Source organism: Rhinolophus ferrumequinum, chromosome 16 (assembly GCF_004115265.2).
Source record: "Rhinolophus ferrumequinum isolate MPI-CBG mRhiFer1 chromosome 16, mRhiFer1_v1.p, whole genome shotgun sequence".
In the NCBI taxonomy this organism is placed as follows: Eukaryota; Metazoa; Chordata; class Mammalia; order Chiroptera; family Rhinolophidae; genus Rhinolophus; species Rhinolophus ferrumequinum.
In genome coordinates, this window is record NC_046299.1 from 371,481 (window position 1) to 383,990 (window position 12,510).

Consider the following 12,510-nt stretch of genomic DNA (forward strand, 5'->3'; position numbering starts at 1 on the left):
AACCTTGAGTGCCCAGCGCGTGGAGCTCTTCTCAGCGTCTCTGGCCTAGGGGGACAGGCTTCTGGCAGCTGCGTCATTGCAGCCACCAATGCAGTGTGGCACAGAGCCTGGCATGGAGCGGGAGCCCCCAGGACAGCTGCCTTGTAGGCAGGATCCCGGGCCCTCGCCCCCGACAGCCTGGGGCTCATGTCCTCTGAGCTGACCTCTGTCCCGAGGTGGGGCTCCAGGGACCAGGGCTCCCTTGACTGCATCTCCTCGAGTCCTGGCCAGGCAGGCAGGATGTGGTGCGACACAGCGAGGGGCAGGCCCACGCCCTCATAGACAAGGCAGATGGGAGGGGCTTTTCGCTGTAGGAAGCCCAAGGGGGGATGGGCCAGAGATGGGTCAATGGGCTTCTGGGAGGAATAGTGTCTGGCAGACAAGCCCTTCATCTGACTAACGAGCAGCAGGGTTGCCTGACCGTGCTGCGGACGACGCTGAGCCCTGGGTCACAGGCTCTCTGAGGCCCTGCTGGCCAGACGCCATAATGGCCCTCAGGAATGACTGTGAAGTTCCCTGGGCTAGAAGTTTCCCTGAGCCCTTTAGGCTGATTAAAGCGGTCACTGCGTCCTGGTATGACCACAGCGTCCCTGTGTGACCAGCAGGTCTCCACCCAGTGAGTTAGACAGGAGCACACAGGAGGCTGTGGCAGAGTGGACGTTCTCTATGAAGAGCACGCATGCACACACATTCTCACATACACACACTCGTGCATACACACAAACTTACTGCACACACACAATACAACCCACACTGAGCCTCTACACTCACACTCACTCTAATGCACACTCACGCATGCACACAGCCACACAACCCACATACAATGTACGGACATGCAGCACACATGAGCACATTCATGCACGAATACACCTGTCACAAACACACATGCACGCTCATCTTTATACACTTACTCTTATGCATGCTCACATAAATACTGTGTACACTCACACTCACACAGCTCACACAGTACTTATGCAAACATGTGTTCACACACATGCACACTCATGCATGCCCTCACACACTTACACACCCAAAGCACTCTAACAGCACACCACCCACACAGAGCCTCACATGCACAAAGGAAGCGACATAAAATGTCAGGCCACAGACAACCTTGGCTCTGACCCCCCATGGTGCACCCTTCCGAAAGCTCGCTCCTGCACTGCAGTCATGCTGTGGGTTTTGTACTCTGGAAACATTACATGCCAATGGACATGTCACCACACTATTCCCAGGTGGACTCAGGAGGCGGAATTGACATTGAAACACGCGGTTTAATATTTAGTGTGAACTTTCTTTGGTTTGAATAATGAGGTGAGCTCTGTGTTCTGCCAGGGTCACCGACGGTAAGAAGGACCGTGGGGCCACATGCGGAGGTGGGCTGCCCTCCTGCAGGGCGAGAGACACACACGGACGCCATTAACCAGCCTCACAAAGGGCAAACAATGCAAAACACTGTATTTCGCCTGACGGTTCTGCATCTACAGTGCACACAGCATGGTGTCAGCTCTCTGGTCCGTGTCAGCTACAGAAGCAGGTGAAGAGGCAGGTGACGGAGACAGGAACCACTGGCGGTCATTGGGTGCCCGTCTGGTTGACCTGTGAGGACACACGGGGTTTGCAGCAGGTACAGAAACTGCGTAAGTTACAACGTCACCATCAGGTTTACACGACTCCCGGGAGGTCTGAGCATGGGCCCCTGAGAGCCCGACACCCGCCCCTCTCCTCCCCTCCCGGTGTATAAGGAAGCGTCTGCTCCTGGTGGCGTCCCCCACCCAGACGGCATGGCACACAGGCACGTCCCAGGGAGGACAGCTGTGCGGAGCACTGGGCACCTGGCCCTCAGGTGCTGGGAAACACGCTGCTTGGCTCGGCATATGCGTAATGTGCCGTGTGCACGTGACGTGGTGACGTCACCACGTGTGTGTGTGCATGTGTGCATGTGCGTGCACACACACAGGTATGCACATGTGGAGGTGATGTGTCACTGCATGTGTGCACACGTGGGCACGTGTGCTGTTGCATTGTGCACGTGCGGGTGAGAATGTGTGATGCACATGTGTGCACGTGCATGTCTGCACAAGTCTCAGCTGCAGGAGGAGGACGGGAGGGTGGGAGGGAGGGAGGGCCACGCACGGTCTCACACGCACGTCACATCCCTCTGGGTGTCCGGGGTTCTGCCGCCATGGGGACCAGTGACCCCCACCCGTGGGAGGGGTCACCTCTGTCCTCTGAGTCAGGGCTTTGTGCCCAGATGTTCGTGGAAATGCAAGCCCTTCCTCTTTTCCCCCGAATGCCCCCGATCTCGTTGGGGCGAGATCCAGTCCTGACAGCGGCTGGCTTTGGAAGTCAAATCTCCATTAAAGGACATCTGGGCATCTGCAAAGCACCCCCTGCAAGACCCCAGCCAGCTCTCTGAAGGCGACAGTCAGGCTGTGGCCCCAGCGTCTGTGAGGCTCTGAGGCCTGGGGATCAGGGACTGAAGGTGGAGACGGTGCCAGGCCGAGGGCTGAGCGGTCCCTTCCCGTGAGGCGCACACAGGAAATCACAGTGGCCAGAGGTGACTGCCCTGGTCCACAGCACACTGGACTGACGGGCAGGCTGCCCCCCTTGAAACAGAACTGAACGCACACAGTGAACACAAAATATTGGGGGTGCCTCCAGCGTGGCCAGGCCCACCGCGGGCGGGCGCTGAGGGTGGCTCCTCCGGTCGTGCCCTGCCCGGGGCTGGGTGCTGACGGTGGAGAGTGGCGCCCGCGGACGTGGACGGCTCGTCTGACCTGGAGATTAACGGTGGTGATACGGCCCAAACTGTCGTCCCAGCCGAGTTCTTCACAGCAAGGGGGTCAGCGGGGGTGCCAGCCGCTTCTGAGAGGTTCTGTCACTTGGTGACTCCCGAACTCACGTGGCAGAGGGGCTCCACTCTGCTCCAAAGCTCGTCCAGGGGCAGGTGGTGGGTGGCCGGCTACACGGTCGTCTCGTTCTTCCAGGGCCCGGTCCGGATGTTGCGTGCGCCGTCGGCACCGTAAGGCGTGGCTTCGCGCACGTCGCCCTTGAGCAGCCCGTTCTGGCCGCCGAAGGGCAGGGACTGTGTCCTCCGCACCATCTCGAAGTGGGCAGGGCCGCGGGCCGCCTCCCTGCCGGGCCGCAGAGGGCAGCCGTAGAGCGTGGGGCTGGCGCTGCCGCGCTCGGGCTGGCTGACCAAGGGGAAGGGCTCGTCCTGGGCGCAGCAGGCCAGCGCGTGCACCCCTGCCGGGCCCTCAAGCGAGCTGGTGGGGCTGTCCGTGCGCGAGCTGTGGGGGCTGCCGTCCAGGCTGGACGGGATGTGGTAGGCGTACCCCTGCTCGGCCGTGGCTGCCCGGAGCAGGCCGAAGTGGTGAGGCTTAGTTCTGCTCTGCAGGCAGCTGTGCAGGGCTGGGCCGTGCCCAAAGGGGTCCTCCTCGTGCATGTGGACGTGGGCCGCGTCCTCTGCCAGCTGCTCACAGTGCATTTGGGCGCAGCAGGGCGTGGCCGGTGACAGGCAGCTGACGTGGCTCTGGGTGGCCTGCAGGTTGGTCATCTTGCAGTGGCCGGCCGGTGGTTGGCCAAAGCCCCTCTGCTTGCTAGGACACGGTGAGTCCTGCAGGTAGGTCGCAGGCCCCAGTGCGTCCCCATTGGCATCGAGTGCGGGGTGGGCGTCCCCGCGGGAAGGGCAGCAGGACCACCAGCAGTGCCACACGTCGTCACGCTTGGCACAGTGATGGATGAGCACAAAGAGCCCCAGCGTCACGCAGAAGGCGCCGTACAGGCAGCTGAAGACCATGTCCAGGAAGTGGCCCTGGGACACGGCCAGGGCCCCGAAGGTCCACGTGGCTGTGAACAGGAAGAGTGTGAAGGCAGCAGCCCGCAGCTGGGCCTGGAATGGGTGCTCGTTCTGCAGCAGACAGGTGGCCAGGGCGTCACAGCTGGGCAGCATGCCCGGAGGGGCCCTGGGGCCGGCCTCCGGCCCTGCCAGCCGCTGCTGCTCCTCCGTCCGCTCCCTGAGCTCATACCTGCGCTCTGGGTGACGCCTCAGCTGGACGTGGGTGCCCAGGAAGTACACGCAGGTGACCAGGGCGATGAAAGCTGCCGGCCCGTAGAACGCTCCCAGGCTGGGCTCCCAGGCCATCCAGCAGCTGCAGGAGGAGAGTGGGTCAGCGCTTGTCACCCTGGCACAGCACCCAGCCGAACGAGGGTCACTGTCTCCAGAGCTCATCGGGAGGAACACATTTTCCAGTGACGGAGTTCACTTGTATGACAAGGACAGACGAAACTCGAGTGGGGGGGAGTTTGGGGAGCACCGGTGGGACCAGGCCCATGGTCCCTGTCTGCCTGCCTCTCTGTGCTGCTTTTCTCAGGCCCCTGGTGCCTTTCACCTTCCTCAGTGGGACTAGGTGCCCTGGACAGGACAGGGCCAGTGTATCCTGTGGGCTTGGGCTTTTGGAGGGACAGAGGGAGGAAAGGGAGCTGGTGAGGGCTGGGATGTGACCTGAGCCCAGCACGGCACTGGTGTGAGCGTGGGGGCCGGACTGGTCTCTGCTGCAAAGGGCAGGTGGGGTCGAATGTGGCGGGAGAACCCAGTGGGGACTGTGCCTGCCCTGGCCCCGGGTGTAGCCAGCAGGTGGCCTTATGGTCAGGTGTGGCCTGGGAAGACCATCGAGGCAGACTCAGTCCATGGCCAGCCTGCCAGCCTGCCAGGGGAAGGCCTGAGGTACTCAGGCTGCTCTGGACCAGCGCTCATAGGGGGCTCGGGGGGTTTGTCCCGGGGCACTGGGAGTGGGCATCCTGTGGGGGCAGTGAGAGTGAAAAGGGCAGTGAGGTCCCCGGGCATGGACAGGGTGGGGAGGGTCTGCTGGGTCTGACGCGGCTCCTCGTGTGGCTGGGTCCACACTCTGCTGGCCTCAGCAGTGCTGCCCAGGGGTTACTGGTCCCCCAGGCAGCTCTCATCTTCCGAAAACCAGCCCATGGTGCTCAGGGAAAGAGGTTGGGGGAAACTGAGTCTGTCAGGGAGGACCGCAGTGACTGCATGGTCTCAGCTGGGCGTTGCCTCATTTCAGGGCATTTCAGCCTGTCATCCACCAGCAGCTGTGACGAGTGAAGGTGGTACCACTGGTCCCGGGAGGACCCTGGCAGGAGCCTTGCCGACGGCTGTCCCCACCCCCTCAACGCGTATACTCACTATGCGGAGTCCTCGTCTTCTGTCCCATAGTTCCTGATGTTCGTGGCGGCTGTGACTCCACAGATAATGAAAGGAACCCCTCCACTGATGAGGTAGAACCTGCCGGCAAAAGGGAGGCCGCTCGCTGCACTTTAAGCCCAACTGGGTCCCCCAAGGACAGTGCGGCATTTAGGGCAAAGGTGGGAGTGATGGCCCGGGGGTCCTGGCCAAGTAGTCATCAGTCAGAGACAGCACCAGCCTCTGACCAGAGAGCCACTGCCAGGGCCTGGCCTCTCCTCTCCTCCTCTCCTCCCCCCTTCTCTTGGCCTTGCGTCCCCTGCTCTCCCTGCACGTCCTCCTCTTGCCCTCCCCTCACTCCCAGTTCGCTGGCTGTTGTACTCCTGCAGAGACGGCCCAGGCCAGGCCCCAGTGCCACGTCCCCAGTGAGAGGAATGACATGGGTCTCAGGTCTTTGGGTGGGAGCAGGGTGATTCTGCCTACTGTCACTTTCCATGACCCCTGGGGACTCTGCCTCCCAGAATTCTACACCCAGAGAACACATCCTTCCTTCAGAATAAAGAGAAATAAAGACATGTTCTAACAAAAATAAAACTCAGAGAATTGCCATCAGCTGACCTGAACTTCAAGAAATGCTAAGTGGGGTCCTTCATGCTAACAGACAGTTGGAGGAAGGGAAGGAAGGACACTGGAAAGCTGAACATTAGGGTAAATATAAAGGTGTTTCCTCTTCTTTAAAATACATATGACTGTTTAAAGAAAGAGTATTAACTCTGCCTTGTGAAGTTTATCGTACATGCAGGGGTTCATATATATGGCATGTGTCACATACGGGTGGCGGGAGGGGAGATGGTCCCATACAGTGGCAAGGTTTCTAATATATTTTACATGAAACAGTAGAATGTTCCCACTAAACAGACTATGAAAATGCTCTGGATTTTAATCTAAAGCAACCACAAAAAAATAATAGGCAAAAGCTAATAAATTAAAATGAAATTTAAAAAATATATTAAAATAACCCAAAGAAGGAAATAAAAGAGAACAGGAGGAAGAGAAGAAAAAAAGAAGTAAAAACAGAAAACAAATAGTGAAATGGAGACCTAAATCCAATGAAATCAAAATTCCATTAAATTTTAATGAACTAAACACTCCAAAGTCAGAGACCACCCATTGATTAACAACAAAGAACAAGTCACAGACTACCTACAATAGAAGCATTTAAAATATAGAGAGGGCCGGCCCGGAGGCTCACGCGGTTGGAGCTCTGTGCTACTAACACTGAAGGCTGCCGGTTCGATTCCCACATGGGCCAGTGGGCTCTCAACCACAAGGTTGCCTGTTCGACTCCTCGACTCCCGCAAGGGATGGTGGGCTCCGCCCCCTGCAACTAAGATTGAACACGGTACCTTGAGATGAGCTGCCGCTGAGCTCCCAGATGGCTCAGTTGGTTGGAGCGCGTCCTCTCAACCACAAGGTTGCCGTTCGACTCCCATAAGGGATGGTGGGCTGTGCCCCATACAACTAACAACGGCAACTGGACCTGGAGCTGAGCTGCGCCCTCCACAACTATGATTGAAAGGACAACAACTTGACTTAAAAATCCTGGAAGTACACACTGTTCCCCAATAAAGTCCTGTTCCCCTTCCCCAATAAAATCTTATATATATATATATATATGATGAAAGTTAATGGATAGAAAAAGCAACCCATACAAACAGGGGGCCCAAGCAGGAGTATCTACATTAACAGCAGATAAAATAGGCCTTAAGAGAAAAAGACAAAGAGGGACATTTCATAATGATGTCAGTGTTAATTCACAGAAAGACACTGCGAGCGAGAATGTGTGTGTGCCCAAGAAAAGATTCAAAAATGGGAAGCAAAATGGACAAAGTTAAACAGATAAATAGAGAATCCCAAAATCGTAGTTGGTGGTTTTAACTATCCTCCTATAGCAACTGATAGAACAAGTAGTCAAAAAAGTCAGTAAATAAATAGAACAACATTAATTATTTGGCCCTAATTGTTCTTCCTAGAACATCACAACCAACAGTTGCATAGCAGTCATTCTTTTCAAGCACATGTGGTCTGTTCACCATGACAGATGATGTGGTGCTCCATAAAACAAGTCTCAATAAATTTAAAAGCACGAAAATCACACAGAGTGTATTCTCTGACCACAATTAAATTAAATCAGAAATTAATAACAATACAGCTGGGAAAACCACAAATATCTGGAAATAAAATAACACACTTCTAAATAATTCATGGATCAAAGAAGAAATCACAAGGGAATTAAGAAAACATTTAAAATAGAATAGGGAGGAAAATAGAACATAAGATTTCTGGGATGCAGCTAAAGCAGGGCTCAGAGGGACATTCATAGCTGTGAATGTGTCTGTGGGGAAAAAGGAAGGTCTAAAGTTCAGTGAGGTAAGATTCTACTTCAACAGAGCAGAAAAATAAAAGATCGGAAAGGAGCCAGGAAGGAGATAATAAAGATAGGAGCAGAAATAAAGAAAAAAGAAAAAACAAGTCCTGAGGATGTAATCTACAGCATGGTGATTACAGTGAATGACACTGTGTTGCATATTTGAAAGTTGCTAAGAGAGTAGACCTTCAAAGTCCTCATCACAAGTAAAAAGTGGTAACTATGTGGGTGACGGACGTTAACTAGATTTATTGTGGTGATCATTTCATAATATATACAAATATGGAATCATTATGTTTTCCACCTGAAACAAATAGAGGTTTATGTCAGTTATACCTCAGTTAAAAAAAAAAGATAAAAAATAGTGAAAATTACCAAGGCAGAAGTTGATTTCCTGAAAAAAAACAACAAAACCACATACCCCTAGTAGGCTGATCAAGAAAGGACAGAGGGCTGGCCCGGTGGCTCAGGCGGTTAGGGCTCCGTGCTCCTAACTCTGAAGGCTGCCGGTTCGAATCCCACATGGGCCAGTGGGCTCTCAACCAAAAGGTTGCTATTCAATTCCTCCACTCCCGCAAGGGATGGTGGGCAGCGCCCCCTGCAACTAGCAACGGCAACCGGACCTGGAACTGAGCTGCGCCCTCCACAACTAAGACTGAAAGGACAACAACTTGAAGCTGAACTAAGATTGAAAGGACAACAAATTGACTTGGGAAAAAAAAAAAATCCTGGAAGTACACACTGTTCCCCAATAAAGTCCTGTTCTCCTTCCCCAATAAAATCTTTAAAAAAAAAAAAAAAAAAAAAAAAAAAAAAAAAAAAAAAAGAAAGGACAGAGAATACAAATTGCCAGGATCAAAGATGCTTATCATCGCCCATCCCACAGATGGAAGGAGTAAGAGTACAGACGACGGTCCCAACTTAGCATAGTTTGACTTGTGATTTTTCAACTTTGCGATGGTGTGAAAGCGATTTGCATCCATTAGAAACCGTGCTCTGAATTCCGAGTTTTGATCTTTCCCAGGCGAGCAACACTTAATTCGATGCTCGGGCGGTGCTGGGCGGTGGGGTGATCCTGGGGGCACAGCCGTACGTCGCAGTGCAGTGTGTGCCGGTGTTTTCAGATATTGTGTTCTGAGCACGTTTAAGGGGGGCTCAGCTAAGCTATGATGTTCGGTAGGTTAGGTGTAGTAAATGCGTTTTTAACCTACAAGTTTTTCAACTTACGATGGGTTTATCAGGATGAAACCCCATCATAAGCCGAAGAGTATCTGTATATTATGTACAAGCATACGAGGTCTGACAATGAAGTTCGTGAACTCATCCTAAAAAAAGTGCTACACACCTCATTGCTGAATATCACTATGGTTCCCTTCGAAGTGCTCCCCTTGGGAAGCTCTGCACCGACGCCAGTGCCTAGTCCACCCTTTAAAGCAGTTTTGGAACTCTTTTTCTGGAATGGCCATCAGAGTTGTGATTGTATTACCCTTGATGTCCTGAATGTCATCTAAATGTCTTCCTTTCAATGTTTCCTTTGTCTTCAAGTAAAGAAAGAAGTCATTGGGGGCCAGATCAGATGAGTAGGGAGGGTGTTCCAGTACAGTTGTTTGTTTACTGGCTAAAAACTCCCTGACAGACAGTGCCGTGTGAGCTGGTGCATTGTCGTGATGCAAGGGCCATGAATTGTTGGCGAAAAATTCAGGTCGTCTCACTTCTTCATGCAGCCTTTTCAGCACTTCCAAATAGTAAACCTGATTAACTGTTCAGTTGGTACAAATTCATAATGAATAATCCCTCTGATATCAAAAAAGGTTAGCAACATTGTTGTAACAAGTTCCTGACCTCCTATGTTAACAATTCAGCAACTCACATGAAATGGGTATGTTTTTGGGAAAAAACCCAACAAATTACCAATATTAAAACATGAATAATTAGGAAGTCTGGATACTCTGTATCTAGTAAGAACATTGATTCAATGTCCACAAACATCTAACTGAGAGACTCCAGATCCCGGGAGCGTCACCAGTGAATCTGATCACACGTCTAAGGAAGAGACGATACTGTTATGATTTAGGTTCTTCCAGAAGCAGAGGAGGGGGTGCCCTCTGATGCAGTTTGAGGACAGCATAAGCTGGTACCAAAACCAGAGGAGGACACAGAAAGAAGTGAATTGCCTGGCAACCTCCCTTGGGGACACAGGCACAACATCTGTGACAGTGTATTATCAAATGAAATCTAGGACTTCATGAAGAGGATGAAACATCAAACCCGTAAGATCGTCATAGAAACGAGCAGTGTGTTGTTCTTAAGTCAGTCACTTCATCATAGAAACGCAATAAGGAGAAGCCACGTGATTGTCTCACAGATGCAGGGAAAGCCTCTGAACACACGGCCATCCATGCCGAGAGCTCAGCAAACCAGGACACGGGTCTCCTCCATCGGCTGAGGCCTCTGTGAGACCCGTCAGCCAGGTCCTACCTGACGAGGAGGTACTGAATGTTCCCCGAACGTCAGGAACAATATAAGGCTGTCCCCGTCCCACTCCTATGAAACACTGTCCAGGAGATCCCAGCACTGTGATAAGGCAGCCAAGGAAAAAGGCTCCCTGAGTGAGGAGGAAGTACTTAGTTTGTGTTGCAGGGGACTAATCACCTGAGAAATGCAGTGGGATGCACGGAGGGGGAGGGCAAAGGAGGGGAGGGGAGGAAATTAATTAGGAAGGTTGTAAAGCGAATACACAAAAATCAGTGCTACTTTGTATAGAAGCAGGAAACACCTGGAAAACAAAACAGCTGTTTACAATGACATAAAACCATAATCTCAGCAGACTCTTTAAGTTGACAAATTTGTTCTAAATTTTATACAGATATGTAAAGGACCTAGGCTGTCTAAAGCCATCATGAAAAAGACACAAAAAGATGGAGGATTCACATGATCTGACTTCAAGATTGAGCATGAAGCCACAGGAATCAGAGAAAAGACTGACAAGCCGATGAAAGACTCTTCGCTCCAGCCCTGCCCAGGTGGGCGCTGGGCCCTGGTGGGGAGAACTGCTGAGCGCTGCCTGCTCTGCCGGGGCCCACTTGACCAGGAAGCACCCAAACCGAAATCTGTTTGGGCGGCACTTCCAGCCTAATGACAAGCAGTGACTGGTGACGAAGCCCTTCCAAGTGCCTGCTTGGTCCAGACTTTAGTCCCTTCACCCGAAGCCTGTCCAGGTCCAGCCCCCAGCCCCTGTGCTGGCTCTGCCTGGGCGCCCTCTGCCTGGACCCCCGCCCAGTGCTTCTCAGGGCTCTGTCCATCGGCTGCTCCAGGCTCCGCTCTCACTTCCCGAGACAGTGCTGCATGCCTGTGTCACCACGTTTTGTTCCCTACATACCTGAGGTCACCCCGCTGTGACTCGGGCCAGACCATGCCTTGTGAGCCTTATTGGGCCACACGTCCTTCAGCCAGGCCCTCTGGTGCCTCTTCTGTCATGAGGAGCTGCTGCTGCTTTTCCCTGAACTGTTCCAGCTACAAGTCACCAGAGCCCTTGGGCACGGTGGCTCCTGGACGTGGTGGAGACTTGGTCAGCAGAGGGCACTGGAGGCCGCTGCAGGTGCCCCGGGCAGCTGTTCTGGTGGTGGCCCCTGGGTGGTCAGCGGCGCGGAGCCCGGGCCAGACCCACCTTCTCCTGCCCCGAGTCTGGCCCTCTGCACCCACCTCAGCTGCACAGCATCTGGGGGCCCCTCGGCCGCTACTCCAGTCGCCCCTCTCCAGTGTGGCCTGAACCAGCCTCGAGGGCTCCAGGGGTGTCCATCCCGGGACCCTTCCAGGTCTCAGCCACTCCTGTCACCGTACACAACATTGGATCCCGTTTGGATCACGGTGACGGTTCCGTCTTGGGGCTGTTCCCCCTGACACAGCCCCTAGTAGACCCCGGACCCGTTTAGGACCATGTGCTCCCTGCACTATCGTCCACCCACAGCCTGCCCAGATGGTCCACTGGACGGGTGGGCACTCACCCAACTCTGGGGTCAGACCAGCCTCTTCCTTTAGGTGAAACTTTCTAGCAAGAACGGGCAAACCCGAATCTTGCTGAACCCAAACTGCTGCCCCATGACACTGGGAACCAGACACACACACGGGAGAGGACATGCAGGCACTTTGGAGAAGACTGGGGACCTGCCCGCTTGGCTGTGGGGCTTCCCGAGGGGCAGGGCAAGAGGCACGGCTGGCTGAGGGGCGGCCTGGGCACAAGGACACTTGATGTAGGGGAAGGGATCTGACCAGTAAGTGAAGGGGGATAAATGACATTCATGTGCCAGAATGGGAAATTGGTCCCTGTACAGGCTGAGTGACGGCCCCAAGGACGTCCACATCCCCAGAACCTGTGAATATGCTGCCCTACGTGGCAAAAGGGATGTGCAATGGCACATGGCAACAATTTCATAAGCCTACACAGATGCTTTAGGCTTTTCTGGGGAGATGTTCCATTTCTCAAAAAACAAACAAACCACAAATAAATAAATAAATAAATAAAAGCCAAATAAAAAAATAAAAAAAGGGACCAAACCTTTCCCGGGGCCTGTGGTGTAGGTAGACCTTGGCTTGGGGGGGCTCCAGCACCCTGACCTCTGCCACCCCCCCCCCGCCCTCCTCTGTCCTCTGTCCTCTGTGAGGGGCCTGGGGCTGTCCCCAGACTCACACACTCGCCTTGCTGCTGATGGGAACTCATGGTCCAGGTGGAACAAACCAACCTCGGGACCCAGAGAAGCTGGATGGGGGCGTAGGGCCCAGGTCAAGGGTGGTATCCTAGCTGGGGCTCGCGACTTCCAGGAGATGACACTTGTGCTTCTACGCAGCGCTC

General features: G+C 53.7%; 1 protein-coding gene across 3 annotated transcripts in view; it reads right to left on the bottom strand.

Moving 5' to 3' along the window:
• Positions 1-1,920: 1,920 nt before the first annotated feature.
• The window catches only part of ADGRA1 (adhesion G protein-coupled receptor A1), a 29,703-nt gene continuing 19,113 nt past the window's right edge, over positions 1,921-12,510 (bottom strand). For all 3 annotated transcript variants that reach the window (XM_033129682.1, XM_033129683.1, XM_033129685.1), the window contains 2 exons: positions 5,237-5,335; positions 1,921-4,193 (listed from right to left, as the gene is read on the bottom strand). In XM_033129682.1, the coding sequence (XP_032985573.1) occupies positions 3,005-4,193; positions 5,237-5,335 (1,288 nt within the window). In that variant the 3' untranslated portion in view covers positions 1,921-3,004. The remainder of the gene's footprint in view (positions 4,194-5,236; positions 5,336-12,510) is intronic.